Source organism: Diadema antillarum, unplaced genomic scaffold (assembly GCF_040938485.1).
Source record: "Diadema antillarum isolate AM-2024a unplaced genomic scaffold, OU_Dant_1.0 seq00000975_RagTag, whole genome shotgun sequence".
In the NCBI taxonomy this organism is placed as follows: Eukaryota; Metazoa; Echinodermata; class Echinoidea; order Diadematoida; family Diadematidae; genus Diadema; species Diadema antillarum.
The window spans coordinates 727,501-744,479 of NW_027271817.1; the positions used below are offsets into that span (position 1 = coordinate 727,501).

Consider the following 16,979-nt stretch of genomic DNA (forward strand, 5'->3'; position numbering starts at 1 on the left):
TAACAAGCCTTCGGAATAACAAAGACTCCTATCGTACTTTCGGATTAACCAAAATGACGAACCTTAATAACGAACCTTCGGAATATTGCCACATGATCAGAAATGACTTCGTTATATAATAATTCCAATATATAAGCATGTTCATTATAAGCGAATTTTACACCAGTTTCAGACTTTAATGATGATAATTTTGGGATCTGAATTTTTACTTAGTTGTAACGAAATTTTGAAACGTGCTCGCCGTTAACGGGAGAGAATGGTACTTGATTTTGTACATAAATTACCCTGATTTTGGGAAGGATCAAAAAATTCTTGTTTGGTCCATGGCTATGACCCTTCCCACCAAACACAATTTGTAGATTTTGAGAGCAATGGCAGACAAAAGACAGTTTGTATCTTTTTGCTTTTTTTTTTAAAGTTAAATTTTACAATGCTTCCACAATTTAGATACATTGTATCATATACAATTTCTGCATTTTGGTAATACACATAGTCACATATGAAGAAAACATCTTTATTATATTACAAATGTACACACAATGTACTTTGCAATGCATAATAATGTTATTTGAGAATCATCAATTGTCACTGAGGCTAACTAAGAGATGAGTTTACCTGCATCACTGAACTAGAACCAGTGAAAGACTTCATGCTGACAAATACATGTAATAAATACACTGTACATGATTTACTATGTGTATGTATCTTAATCACTCTGATACTTTATATAGACACATCTAGGTTCACTGTGGGATCACATGGCCTATCATTAAGCCCCACATATATTAAGTCAAATCTACTTCAGTATCAACAACAAAATGATAACTCAAACTTGCTGTTCTGTGATGAACTACACCCTGTCTAAACATGAAGGGATTCTAAAGAGGTTAAAAGAGAAAACCTCTGTCACTACGCCCTGTCTGTTGGCTCTTCACCAATTTGTGCTAAGACCGATTATCTCAGACATGTCAAGGTCAGAGAGCAGCTAGGCATGAGATTTTGTGGTGCATCAGTGCCACCCAAACAGCCAATGCCAGGGGGTCCCCCTCCTTCCACGGTTAGGAGCTTGAGTATCTTTAAGCTGTAAATTGTGCGATCTGGTGCATACTAGATGTCGTATTTTGGCTATTTCTCACCGGAAAAAATAAAAAAATGTCTCAAAATGTGACTCTTTTGGTAGTTGGAAATCCATGACTTGGGATTTTTTAATAGGTTGGAAAGCGTTTTTTTTCTTCCGAAAAGCTCTTCGCACATGGCAGGGTTTAATTAGTGAAGCTTTCTACACTTATACTGTAGTAATCTTCCTCGTTTATTGAACCATCCTGAAAGAATGAACATTTTCGTTTGTAAAACACAGAGTAACATGATTGAACAAAATCATATTGTATAAAAAGTGTTATCTATTTATTTCATTTTTTCTAAACACTGGCGCAGGAAGAGTAACATGCGTTATTTAACTTGCTGGGTATTTTCTGCTCTTGGTGCCCAGCAGAATTGCGATGCTCTATTTTCTCCCGAAAATCTCTTTGCATTTTGTACATGCGTTCTTGAAAGATATGCAACAGGGCTGAATTCGTGATCCTTTTCACGCATATCTCTACCTCGTCATAGACAATTCTGAAAGAGTGAAATACATTGTATTCAATTGTGAAATGCAGTATAAATGATAATGAACAAGATCTGGGCGGCATTTCATGAAGCATTTTGGTCGGATATTTTTCTGACAAACTGTTACAAGCTACTGAAATTCTTGAATCTGATTGGCTGAGAGCAAGTTTGTCCGACAACTTTAGTTATTCAACATGTTGTTATTGTCACCCGGCAGGATCGCGATGATTTCATGAATTATTTTGGCTTTTATCTTTTACATAATGCTGTACACGCCAATGCTTACTAAGCAGCAAAACAACTGGACGTCGGAACTAAAAATGGAGAGGATATAATGAGCTGCACATGCATTCCAAAAACATATTCGTCCATTTTCCACCATGGTTTCATTAGATGAAAAGGCTTTGAATGGGTGTCTTTTTTCACGTTGTTATCTCATTTGATCCTATAATCATTCATGTGTATTTCGAGAAAAAAATCAAATGATTATGTTCAATGATCATGATTTAAGAAAATTGGAGGGTAATCGTGTATCTTATTGCTTGTTTCATTAGGGAAAACGCGACAAGAACTTGGTTGTTCGTCACTGATAACGGGGGACAGTTAAAGAGATATAACGGCAGGACTGAGCCCAGCATGCTTGTTTCTCCTTCCCACTTCAGATAATTCATGTAGAGAGATGGCATGGGTATCTTTATACATCTACAATGCACATGTTTCTAATATGCACATTACTGTGCTCGGCACAGATTTACAGAATGGTAAAGAGAGTACATGGATAGCCTGAATTCGGTATTCAATTTTTCAATTGTTGCGTGTTTGAAAGCGGCAGGTCAAGAAATGAAACCTTGTTGTATCCGATCAGATTGTTTATGTTTTTTTCATCATGATGCACTGAAAATGTCCTCATTATAACCGGAATCTCGTCATAACCAAGGTCATTATAACAGATTAATTCTTCCATATAGATTTAAACACAAAGGAAAATGGGACTGATCCGATCACCCTGTTGAAAGCGGTTCCTGATTACAACCGAACTCGTTATGATGAGGTTTCATATTTAACTGTATCTCCTGTAATATGCGCTTACTGCAGGAAGTAATATACAAATTTAAGGTACCTGTACACAAACTAAAAAAACCCCAAAATCTGTCCGTTTGTTGACAATACAAATAAAGGCGTTAGATGAGGTACTGGCATGGAGGTACAAACAAACATTGTACCTCCATGGTACTGGGCCTTATGAGAGAATTCTGCACTGTTGAACAGTGATCATGGGAAGTTATTAATTTGCATTATTGCTACTGCTCATCTTTAAGAGTTTCTATTTTGCTTCTTCAGAAATTGCTATCAAAGATAATAATTACAGAAAAAGTAGACAAGGATATTTTATAAGAAAATGAAATATTGTACATCTGAAAATGTACACATGCTGTGGCCTCGTTCGTTGCATCATCGTGGACAACACATTCTCCAAGGAAATGAACTGCAGGTGAAAAAAGGGTTAGGCACCAAGAAGACTTGGGTTCTCAGTGATGTACATTCCTAGCAAGCACACTAGTGATAATGATACTGATGACGTTGTTCAAAGTTATTAAACGGAACCAAAAGTCTCTATCTGTCTGAGATCAGATGCAAAAAGTAATTTCAATGTCTTGGGTAGTCATCATCTCTGGGCTCCTGATTTAGTGATGTTCTTGATCTGATCAACATTGTGATCTACAGCCTTCTCCAGAAAATCCAACCACTGGGAATCCTCATCTCTCACAAAGTGGGACTCCCTGGAAGCACCCAAGACTTTGTGTAGTACTTCAGACACAAGGGATGCCTGGATAATTGGGGAAATAGAAGAATACACACAACATGAACAGTTTGGTAATGCACATGTGTCCAACACAGAATATAAAATAAACTGTCTTTAATCACACTTGAAATCCTGTCACAGTAAATAATCCTCTCATGATTTTGTTTGTTTGAAATGAAAATAAAAAGATTTGTCTAACACAATGAAAAAATGGATATCTTTAATCACACCGGACCAGCTGAAGAACAGCCATTGGCTGAAGCAGGTTCCGTGCTAAAATAAAATAAACTGAACTGAACCAGAAAACCTCATAGATTAGATAATCCTCTCATTAATTTATTTGAAATGATAATGAGAAAATGTGAACACAGGCAAATGCAAATAATATTGTTATATTCTGAACTATCAAAGCCGTAAAGGCTCTGAACTTGACATTCTATGAGTACGAAGAAGGCTTCATTTTAAGTGAAGCACAATGAGCAATTTCCATGTTTTGAACTGATGCATATTTCAGACACAATTCTTTGTATGCTTCATGTTGTTAGTCTGTGCACAAAGTTGGTTTGATTTTACATCCTTCATGATTTTCACGCTTTGAATATGTATGTGGCCACTGAACACAAACATTTGACCAAAATCCAATTAGCTTAATCTTCACATTGTAACTCAGACATATATTCTGATTCATTAACAATACCTGAAGTTGTTCTTCAGTTTTCATGGCACCACAGCAATTGTATGCAAATAGTCAGACAAACACACAATCCACTATCCGAATATCCCTAGCACCACCACAAAGTGAAGGCATAAAACTAATCCCTGAGATGTTCGAATAGAAGCATGAGTAAAAACTTTCAAGACTTACATTGGCTCTGACAACAGCATATCTCATGGGAGCATAGAGACAGGAGACAAGTTCATCCAGGTTGGGACTGATCTCTTCAGATAACTCATAAATGTGATCCAGCTGTGATATGTCCACCATTTCTTCATGCTTCCCATTCTTTTTGATTGCTTCAGACACTTTCTGTAAGGGATGAACATCAAAGGTCAATCTAATTTCCCTACAGTCAAAGCATATTTGGGAAGGTAAGGCAAAACTTTTCAAACTACATACAAATTACATATACACTGTACATGATTACTCAGACTATTTGAATGTGCCCATGTGGTCAGCAACACTGTGAAAGGACCAATTATCCACACACACACACACACACACACACACACATACACACACAGAGGTAAACACACACAAAATTAAATTAATTAATTATCCACACAATACAGATGAGTATATTTAGTTTTTGTCATGAAGATTCACACTGTACACATGAATCATAATACCACTTTAGATGCAATGTTAATATACTTGATCAATGTTTTGTTATAAATATGTACATACAGGGTATGATTACAGAAACTGCTTGGCAGAGGAAAATGTTACCATATTCAATATTAACAGCTTGTAGCACAACGCAGTGCAAGTACATCAGAGACTGTATGGGTTGTAGATTATTGGTTGGTTCAAGGGTTACCCCCACCCTTTTCCCAGCAGAACACTTAGGAAATCATGGGTTTTGCTCTATTCTTTTTTTTTTAAGTGCTACATACATCTTTGTTATCCTAAGTACTGACAGTTCTCATCAATTTGCTGGCTGAAACACACACGTAACATGGAACAAGCCTTGACAATCTTATTTCTGGACTTACCTTTACACAAGCTTTGCAAGCATTGGCTAGTCCAAGACATGGATGAATAACAGCTCTGTCTTGATCTGACCACACTGCATCATCTTCATGGTCAGTTGGCTGCTGACCTCCTGAAAGCAAGAACTCTAACTCATCTAGCCCTCCTGCACTGCTCCCATCAGAGTTCTTGGCCTACAAAGCAGACATTTACTTGTATTTACTTGTACTTTGCTGACTGTAATTTAAATCAGGACAATTATGTAAGACTTTCACAAGTATCTATGCACTCAAGATAGGCAGTGTTGGTACCGTTACTTTTGGCAATGACACTAATAAAGTGGTATTCAAAAAATATCTACCCAAAGTTTACTGACTTGGTGCACTTACCACATCATTCTTACCAATAGATTATTGTACATTTTCACGCACTGCAAAGGGATATATCTGACACAAACTCACCATTTAAACAAATGTTACTGACAGCTGACTTATGGGACATTGAATTTACTGGAGAATGAATTAAAAGAGTGTAAGGTGAGATAGGTACATAAAAATCCAGAATGGATGAAACTTTTGCCAAATTTCTTTCTCACCTCATTTAGCTCTTCCACTGCATCCTTGACCAGCCCTCCCACAGCCTTCAGTTCTTTTAACGTGGCTTCTTTGTTATTTTTTGCTGCAGTTTGGATGGTGTCACAAGATGCCCATACAGCTCCTGTTGATTGTAACTGTTCCTCACTTCTACAGCAAACAAAATGTTAGGAAACATTCAAATAGTGGGAATTACACGAACAGTGGGAATTACACAAACTACATAAGGCGATTTCATACAATAATGATACAAGGGTGAAATCGGAAGTCATGACAATAGTCATCTGTCTGTAACTACTGCAAATAATGCTTGACACATCAATTCATGCAGATAACAAGGAAAGGTAGAAATTACACGGTGCGTAATATATGTCCCCGCCGGAAGTAGCATTTTGTAGCAAAATGTACAATATAGGTCAAAAATCAAGGTCAAAGGTCAAAGAAGTCAAAGGTCAAAATTCTGTGAAGAAGTTTTGAAGCCCTCACCTAGTGCCATCACATAAAGCAAACGGAATCGAAATCGGGTTAGAAATGGCGAAGGAGTAGCATTTTGTAGCAAAATGTACAACAAAATGTTGGTCAAAAATTCAGGTCAAAGGTCAACGAAGTCAAAGGTCAAAATTCTGTGTAGAAGTTTTGAAGCCCTCACCTAGTGCCATCACATAAAGCAAACGGAATTGAAATCGGGTAAGAAATGGCGAAGGAGTAGCATTTTGTAGCAAAATGTACAATACAGGTCAAAAATCAAGGTCAAAGGTCAAATAAGTCAAAGGTCAAAATTCTGTGTAGAAGTTTTGAAGCCCTCACCTAGTGTCATCACATAAAGCAAACAGAATCGAAATTGAGGAAGAAATGGCGAAGGAGTAGCATTTTGTAGCCACTGTACAATATGGGTCAAAAATCAAGGTCAAAGGTCAAAGAAGTCAAAGGTCAAAATTCTGTGTAGAAGTTTTGAAGCCCTCACCTAGTGCCATCACATAAAGCAAATGGAATTGAAATCGGGTAAGAAATGGCAAAGGAGTAGCATTTTGTAGCAAAATGTACAATACATGTCAAAAATCAAGGTCAAAGGTCAAAGAAGTCAAAGGTCAAAATTCTGTGTAGAAGTTTTGAAGCCCTCACCTAGTGCCATCACATAAAGCAAACGGAATTGAAATCGGGTTAGAAATGGCGAAGGAGTAGCATTTTGTAGCAAAATGTACAATATAGGTCAACGGTCAAGGTCAAAGGTCACGACTGAAATTCTGTGTAGAAGTTTCAAAGCTCCCATGTAGTGCTATCATATAAAGCAATCAGAATCAAAATTGGCTCAAAAATGACAGAGAAGTAGCAAATTGAAGATTTTGATCACACACGGACGCTTACACGGACGGACACACGGAAGGACACACGGACGGACACACAGACACACACACGTACGGAGCCCGTTTCATAGTCCCCTGCTCGAACTCGGCGGGGACAAAAATGTTAAGCAGCAGATTTACCCTGTCTATACAAAACCTAGACGAGCCAACAAAATCTGACTGAAAGTTAGGGGCTATAATTAAGAAACTATCTTCTGACAGCATCTCATGAAGTCTTATCATGAGTTACTGCATATATGTTATATTATTTCAATTTTGATTGTTTGTTTCGAAATTTGTAAGTCAACTTATATTTGTGAAATTGACAACATGTCATAGTATTGCCTCCAGTATCATGAATGTACCTGTCATGTACATCATCCTCATAGTGGGTGGAATCACCAAGTTCCAGCACTGTGGACCAAAATTGCAAATCTAACCACTCCCTACATACATGGCATACACAACATTACTCATCTTCTTCTAGTCTGACACTAAGAATTTACCCTTGATAGTTGGCACTTTTAATCCTCAAGGAGAGTTCCTTGATGCCTTCAATAAGGTCAATCACCAGATTCCTTGTGTGTTTCCTGAGGGCCAGTCCTGTGAGAAACAGATCACAAGACACAAGGCTTTGTCTAATATGGCTATTTCATGCAGCTAAATGGATGATCTCATCATATCTGTGAGAGTTACAGTAAGGCAAGGTTCTAAACTCGGGTACTGAAGAGAACATGATGTTAACTGTAGTTCATTGACATATGAATGTATGGCAGCTTCATGCACATTATTTCCTTCTGATGAAAATGCCTAATTTCAAAATATATTGAAGCACAATGATTCTGCACATAGAAAGTTAGTTAACATTTGGCTGTTTTTATCATCATGGCAAAAAGACTTTGTCTATATGCTCCTTTATGTGTCACATTTAATCATTCTCATTCAACTGAAACATAACCATACAATGTAACAGGTGCATATCCTCATTATGCCTGCGAAGAAGAGTCACTAATACAGGTAAAATTTGCTTCAGTACATTTGCAACATATCATCATGGCAGTTTTGACTGCATCAAGTCTTAATACAGAGATGATTCTAGCTTTAAAGCTTTGCACAAGATTTTTTTCTTAAATCAAATCTCAAATGAGCATTCTATTTCTTGTGCACATATCAATATTACGTTTGCTGCCTATATAGAAACATAATGACAACTTTGAATTAAACACTTGCAGTGGGTTAAATGTGGCTCAACATTAAAAAAAAAAAGAATACATAGTCACTAAAGAAAAATGCATAACGGGCATTACCACATTCCTTTGGGAGAGAGTAATAGAATGAAACCAGGGTGATGACCTTCATCTCAACACAGCTGAGCAGAGACTGGCATTCCTGAGAACTGGGTGGTGGAGGACTGGTAAAACAGGCTGCTAGTTTGGTTGCTTCAAAGGACATAGCCTTGAACACAGTCTCTGTAGAATTCGTAAACCAAAATCAAGGGTGTGTACTAGGGTTCCTTTCCCTTACAATGAAATGTTGACCTAGTCCCTTTCCCTTCAAATTAAGCTATACCCTTCCAAAAGCAAAGCCTACTCATAAAAGATCATCTACGTCATGAATATATCTCACAATGAAAAACTATTCTGCTTCTGCACCCTAATGAATAACATTCATCAACAAAACTATACTGTTAGGCATTTAGTACATTGGATATAATATACATGTACAATGTACTAAATGGCCAAAAAGTACAGTTTTGTTGATTGAAATTCAAATAAAATTTACCAGATGAGTTTGGCACGTTGAGTATTCAGTCTCCTTATCCATAACATGATAATATACAGTTATTTTCCCGCAAGTTTACAGTTCCTTTAATGCCTTATGAGAGCCACCATAATTTTCAGTGTGCTGTAAAGCTGATGCACTCACTTCAGTGTGAAATATCACCACAGTAAAAAGTAAAAAGAAAAATAGCATTTGCATAGTGATCAATATTCATCAATGATATCTTTAGGCTATGACATTGTAGCATTGTATACAGTATGTATTTCACTGCGTTGGTCAGTTGTTATTATTCTTTTTATTCATTTATTCTATTCTATTTATTCATTTATATTCTATATATATATATACATATATATATATATATATTTTTTTTTTTTTTGGGGGGGGGGGGGGGTAGGGTTGTTAAACCCACACTGAATGAAAGGCATAAACTCTGACTACTGTAACACTCTTTTTGTACGTACCCATTTTAATCCAGAACTCGGTCAAGTTGAAACTGTCAGCCATTTGTCTCGAGTCCTCATTATCTAATAATATAGCAAAATATAAAACACTTGATGTTAATTCATGGTGTCAGGCATGATATACATAGTTCAAACAGCAAGAAGTAATTATCTTAACTCAGTTTTATATGGACAACTAAGATGACGAGACAGTTCTAAACAATCTGATGAATTATTTTGCCATTCAAGTTCAATGAGAAGAAATGCGGCAAAGGTTTGAATGCAGTAATGTCAACATAGCATCCAAATTTTATATTTTGCAAACACAGCTACGGTTTTATGACTATGTGAATGTCTAAATGTAACAATATACGATCTCTTATAGAGACCTTTTGATGAAATCCTATCATCAGACTGTTTCAAGTTTTTAAGTTTTAACACTAAGATTAGAATGCACTCTTCCATATGAAGTTCCTTTAGCCAAAACATAATAGCTTGGTCTGGTTCAATCAGTCTGCTTGGGAACAATAATAGAAAGTTTGTTCTGATATCATATTCAGGTACTTTATGTAGCAAACAAGGTGATAATAATATCACCCCACAGCAGTCAAATAAGTTTACACATATAACTTTCCTGGCAATCATACTTTAGGTCAGATTTAAGCAAACTTACAGCCCCATTAAAGTTATAGCTGTGAGGCTGTCACAACCATACAATTATCTGAAGCAAGGGATACAGAATATTCGTATTTCCTTTCAATAAACACAACCTTTTGGTATGTTTTCAGAGCACAACTCTCAAGCCAGGTAATGACATCATAATTTTCATCTGCTTAAATTACACCATTGTGACCAACAATCCTAGTTCCTGAAGGTATCTGAGACTTAGGCCTACCCATTTTTCTCAAGTTTACGTTTAAGGAACTGCTACCATTCTTTATGTTTTAATTTACTCAATTTGATAAAGTTAACAAGGTGTTGACCTGCACTTTAATCAGTAATGGTCCTTTTCTGTTCTGTTTGTTTTGCTCAAATTGTAACCCTTACTTTCATCTGATCTTGTTCTGGGGAGAAACCTCTTTTGTATCAAGGTAAAGAAAAGTGTTTGAAATGATCATTTTAAGATTTAAAAAAAGTAAAAAAATAACTGCTGAGGTAAGGAGGGTAAATACTGACATTGTAGCGACAACAACTTTTATTCCTTTTTTTTTCAATAACTTACCTTTTAACTTGGTGAGCACAAGTTGCATGTTGTCAGCAAAGCTGGCAAAAATCTCATCTCGGCTCTGCTCTGGAGCTGCCATCTTAACGTCTCAATTTTTTACAAACACTCAGTTTATCTTCTGTTAAGATGAAAGAATACCAGTAATGTATGTTAGTAGACTATATTCGTTATACAGACTTTTTCACTGACAGTTCAGATGGTTAGCTTTCCTGGGTGATGGAAAAAAAAGTGCTTACCTGGCTGTCTGCTTGAATACTACAAGTACAGAATTAAATTCTTATGGTGCCCCATTTTAAACATTTGATTCCAACTTATCACTTGCAATTGTACTTGCTGACTTGTTCTGGAGAGCTTCATACACCAAGCACATTTTATCAACGATAACTTTTTGCACTCAGCGGTAGTGGATCAAACCTAACACTATAAAAACAGTTTTGAACCCATATAATGAAGCAGAAAACCTTTAAAAATGTGTGGCAGTGAGCTACAAGGTTCCAAAGTATATCCTTGATTAAGAACTTTGACTATCATGCTCGAGACATTGAAGCTGCCTAATCATCAGCAGCTGAGATCATAGATGGCTGACCAAACTCAAGTTTCAGATCATGTCCAATTCAGAAGACGTATAAGTGGAAATTTACAATAAACACCAACATCACACAGGATAGCAAGAAGACAGTCATAGCTAAAACACAACAATCTCTCAAATCTTTAGATGCAACATGTAACACGGGCCAAACACAAGGTGATCAGGAGAGCTCACAATAAATATACGTATGACAATTGTGAAATAAAAAAACAGCAAGACTAGACTTCCTTATGCCCCCCATTATAGAAACTATGAAACTCTTCAGCACCCATTGCAGACTTTATCTTAGAAGCAGTTTTTTCAGCAAACGTACTATCAATGCTTGGAATAGTTTGCTAGAACAATTGGTTACTGCTTTAAGTTTGAATATTTTCAAAAATGGTCTCAATAAATTTTGGGCAGATAAGCAATTCAACTATGTCTGACATCCACGCACGCTGCACACAAAGTTAAAGTTTTTTTTTTTTTTTAGATGACATCTGCATCGAAGGCGTTCGACCGAGAGAACTACAGGACACACTCAACTCCCGTACAGATGATGATGATGATGATAGGCCATACCCTCACTTGACTTGCCAATTTGTGTGCGGCAATGTGCATCCGTGCATAAGCTTGTAACAAGGTTAGGGTAGACTACACTTTTTCTTGTAGTTTAGGATAGAGTGGAATGGAAATATTAGTGGGGGGGGGGAGATAGACTATATCACTTAAAAGGATGTCTTTCCTATAGATAATTTTTACTTCTAGTAATTACAGCTTACAGTGTTTTTTTGTTTTTTTATTTGTTTTGTTTTTACGATGTGTGTATGAGGAAACCTGATACAGTGATACTAGATAGCAGTTCAGGTCCAATCGACGGTCAGTGCAAATTTCAAATCCATGAACGGATAAGATGTCTGTGTGCGCATGCGCTGGCCGTCGATTCAGTGTAGCTCTCCCAAGGTCCTCTCGACCGAGTCACATTCAGTCATCAATTCGAACAGAAAGGGACTATTGGCAGAACCAAACGTAGTCTGGGCTCCGTCCCCTTTTCCTTGGTGCGACCAAGAGAGGGCGCAAATTTTCTGATTGCGATAATCGAGAGACTGTGGTCGAAAAAGGGTCCGGGAAGAAAGTTTCAATTTTACGACTTTCCGATCGGATTTTGACTGAACGCGATAAATCATTCGCTCTGACAGGTCCCGCCCACAGAACTCTACAGTTCTGTGGTCCCGCCCACCGAGAATGGTAGTAGTCTGTTGAGCCAGTCTCAGTAAATGGAATTCGTAAATTCGTAAGTAAATCTGATTTCGTATGTGATCTATATCAATGACATGTAGATTCATATAGGTCACAAATTGGTTTCAGAGTATTCAATTCTTCTGCAGAAAAGATACAGTACCTTTTTCTTCACAGTAGGCCTAATACGAACACATGATACTGAATTTACTGCTGAATTTGGATTAGACTAGTCACCGACTGTTATAGGTATTACACAGTTCAGTACCTGTCTCCAGGGAGGCCTCTCACCTCCCTGCTTTTTCCCAACACCCTGCAGATCTTCTCACTATGGGCGGATGGAGTACTGCATGCATGCATTGCATAATTATGTAACTTACCCAATATAAGTGTTTAGTTGTAGCTCCATGATTTGGCCATGGAGCTAAAAACGAATGGCGATCTACGATCGTTTATCTCTAGTACAGAATCCAGTGGTTTCTCTCTAATGTTTTTTTTTTTTCAACTTTGTACAAAAAAAAAATAGGGCCCAACAGTAGCCATGACTGTTCGTATCATAATTAGAAATGTTCTTGATTTTGCGATCTTGTTTGTGCAGCAGGATTTGGTAAGAGAGAGGTATTTCAGTTGGCTGCACTGTGTCCGAGTGAATCCATAAACACTTTGAAGATCGAGGCACTGAGTCTAAATATCAAATTGTTCATGATATTATATGCAAATTGACTGGGTATACTACGACTGCAGTCGACTGTATGTTGTACTTGTGGGACAATCCTATAAGATGATGCCTTGAACTTCTGGAATCCCCCTTTTTTTTAGCCAAGTATAGGTCTAAACGTATAAAGTAGGTTTACAATTGAATTTCTATGTCTGGAGAACAATAATTCACAACACATGAACCACAATACTATCAGCACAGGCCTAAATACCACGCAATTTCAAATAAAAACATCCACAAATCTTTCTGAGTGTGGCTCTGACGATGAATATACTAGTAATAAGTGATTTCATTGATGAAATATGTAGCCATCAAAGCTTTATGTGTTATAAAATATAACAGGTTAGAATACAAAAACACGCTTTGATTACGCGAGCATAAAAGGTTTACCGCGTTGAGCTTCACAAGGAATAGTATTTTATCAGTTTTGATTAAAAAAACAAGTAAGCTGGTATTTTCTTCAGACCTAATTTACCAAAAGAAGATAAAGATATCACATGTTTGATGGAGAATTCACGGGGCAATTATTAAACCTACACGCTATTTATCCAAAAATTGAATAGGCATTGTTTTTCCGAAGGTTCGTTGATCTGAAAATAAGAGAAACTTTATCATTTTGAAGGTTTGATAGCCCCCCAAAAACAAACAAACAAACAAACAAGCAAACATCAAACAAACAAACAAACAAATGAAACAAGGTTCGTAAATCCACAAATGGAAAAATTGCATACTTTGTCTTATAACAAACATTCGGAATTACTAACCAATATCGTTCTAAATTAACGAACCTACGGGATTGCAAACTTTTTTTCTTAATTTTTCTTTTAGGGGCTATACAAACAAACATTCGGAAGACCAATCCTTTAGTATTTTAAACGAACCTTATTTCGTTTTGGATTACCGAACCATCGTAACAATAAACCCTGAAAATGAACCTCCAGAAAAACAAACTGTAAACAGAAATAAGACATTTCTGACTCCAGAATCATTCAGCATTTAACAATCCCAGCGGATATTATTCAATTCTGATATTCACCTTGCATTATAATGATGATGCCATGTAACCATCAGGAGGTAAACTATAATCATCGAGAAGGCGAGAGAGCCTCCTTGATAAACAGGCAAACTCCACAACACCATGCTGAAGGGCATAGATCGACACTTGCTTATGAATATATCGAAGTGCAAAATAAATTTATTGATTATTCATTTAAACTTTATGATACCACAGTCTCCGGGGTTCACCCCTCAGAACAATACGTATTTACATGATAACAACATGGTATGGACTCCTATAAAGTTTATCTAGCTGCCCTAGATTTTTAATCCTTCATTGTTGGACGATGATTAAAGATGTTCATTAACAGCATGATTAAAAGGAGAAATATCTGGTATTTCCAATGAAACATAATAGTATACGTTACCGTTAAGACAAATTGCAATATGTCGTGCCCCACACTGCGCATCATCAATTTTTATACTACAGATGTTCAATGCATATAAATGCAATTTTACTAATAGCTGGGCTCGAAAGTTATATCATCTGTGATGTGTAAATATTTGCTAAACCATTTACTTCTGGGTATTGATTTCCAATAGGTGATCTTCAACCACACAGACAAGAGAAAGTCCACTCCCATTAAAAAAGAGAAGTAAAATGCATGTCTTTTCAACAGTATGGTTTTGCGGGAGGTAAATTGCTATAGTCGTATCTTATTCAATTTTGCCCCCATTTTTTTTTTTTTTTTTTTGTGTGTGTATCAACTATCAATGAGAATGACCTGTATTCCCTCCTGCATTCACATTGGTGAGAACCCTTAAAAAAAGTGTTCGCTTTCAAAGTCATAAGACAATTTAAGTCACTGTGTACCTGCGTCTGTGAAGCATTCTGCTTCTCATCATTACAATGTCATGCTGTATTATCATCCTTCGATCAAGGTTAGTTCCTTTTGCTTTGTTTTTCTTTACTGCTATAGGTTAGCACTAACACCTTTTTATGGAAATAGATGTGTGTAACCCTCCTGTTACTTCTAAATCCATTCAGTTGATAAAATTGAAAGAATTGGCATATTGTTATCGCCACGTATCAGCACATGCCGTGTGATAATAACGACGGGTATTGTTGTGATGGTTAAGTGTGCTATTAATTACAAGTACATAACTACAAACCCTTCTTTTAAGTTTTGTCTAATGAACATTGTTTCATTATCAGAAAAAAAAAATAGTGAGCAATAGTTTATTTTCGAATAAGCGAACCTTCCGAATAACAGACATAGCTTTCTGAATAAAGAACCTGTGGAAGAACGCACCATTTTAACCAGCACCATATTTCCCACGAATATATAGCTGCACTATCAGCATAATCTGTTTTAAAGGCAAGCCACAAGTGTTTTGGTAAAAGGACGAAAGGAATAATGTTGCTTTTACGTTTAGATGAAGTAGTTTGACTATATATGAAAGTTGTTGAATGAATTCCCTTGAGCGTTTGAGTTTATAATTGGATGACTCCTGCGAGTTATGTTGACCAGGGAGTGAGTTTTCGTAACGTATACGTTTCTCACCTACACTTTTCCATGGAAATGAGATAATAAAGTTACTTTAATGTGTTCTATAGTGAGATATGGGAGGAGTTCCTTGCAGTTGAGCTATAAGGCTGCCATAATCCTTGAGGAGAAATCTCATGGCAGGGTATTATGTTTCGTTGAATCTTAAAATACCTTATGGAATTCGTCAGTGAAATCCGTCTGTATATGACTCGATCTATCTATATATAAAAAAAAAACAATAACAAAAACACGAACCTCTTCGTTATCCTACCCGCAGGCGCAATCCAATGAATTTCACTTGCCTTTGTTGACCATGAAAATTTTTTAATTCCTATCTACAATCAGGCTTTTAAAGACAAAAAATTATTTGGGCACGATCGACTATTTGAATCTGGTTCCTACATTTGATATTTTGTAATGATAATAATAATAATAATTTTTTTGAGGGGGGGGGGGGGGTCTGGTTTTTAATATCTTTGCTAGAGTAGCTTTACCAAAAATATGACTTCTGTGACAAGGGATCAGAAGTCATGTATATGAAGATCACATATTTTAGCGGATATAGTGGGATTGACCCTTTTACCGATGTCATTCTGTTATTCTCGGAGGAATCAATCTAAAATAAAGTCTGTAATCTGCAATAAGCCTATGGTAGTATAATGTCCAATGAAACATTTTTTTCCATTGTATTATAAATCGTGGTATATACACTTAATACACCTCCCCTATTTGGATGGAGGCTACGTTTCATGAAAAGACTTCTCTCTCATTAAGACACACAGACTTTACTTCTCTTTAATACATAAATAGCTACATAATTGTGAGAGTCTTTGGAATTTCCTTGATTTTATGTAAAGACTTTGTATATTATGATGACTTCGTGAAATCATGGAATGGGCAGCTTGTCTCTCATCATGCATAAAGAAAGCACGTAGGCCTACATAGTGCAGTATGATGAGCTGGCGGTCGAAGTAGTGGGCTCTACTTCAGAACAAAACCCCCTATTTTGGTGGACAATGCTGTAGTGTAGTCATGGAGCTAGTAGCTCCATGGTGTAGTGGAGGTGGGCAGCACTACCACACACTACCAGCGGGAGTGCGATCAGCTGGTATTCTCATTAACTAGTAAAACTGTCTGATTGACTGCGAGTCATGAATATTCATGACTACTTTAGCGTGAACTCTTGACCCTGCTCGACCCGGCGAAAGTATTTTACTGGACTCTTTTTTCTCGGGTATCGCAATCCTCGGGTGTCACGCCCTCATACGGCTTGTCGCGTACAATCACGGCTACGAGTAAAAAGAGTCCAGAAGCTAGACTAAACCAAACGTTGCCCGAAGCCTGTTTTCAATACTTCACCTTAACTGGTGAGTTTTCAAATTGAAGAAATTTCTGGATTTTAAGTTGATATTTACCCGCG

The 16,979-nt window shown here is 36.8% G+C and overlaps 2 protein-coding genes across 2 annotated transcripts in view; both read right to left on the reverse strand.

Annotated features, from left to right (window-relative positions):
- LOC139742036 (cytochrome c oxidase assembly factor 1 homolog) overlaps positions 1–16,979 on the reverse strand; it is a 425,467-nt gene that overhangs the window by 398,361 nt on the left and 10,127 nt on the right. The window lies entirely within an intron of this gene.
- On the reverse strand, positions 3,275–10,620 carry LOC139742045 (cyclin-D1-binding protein 1 homolog). The gene is made up of 8 exons (XM_071652605.1): positions 10,486–10,620; positions 9,285–9,347; positions 8,346–8,507; positions 7,545–7,641; positions 5,698–5,845; positions 5,126–5,296; positions 4,278–4,439; positions 3,275–3,436 (listed from the first exon to the last, which is right to left on the reverse strand). The coding sequence occupies exons 1-8, from the start codon at positions 10,565–10,567 to the stop codon at positions 3,275–3,277; spliced, it is 1,047 nt and encodes a 348-aa protein (XP_071508706.1). The 5' UTR covers positions 10,568–10,620.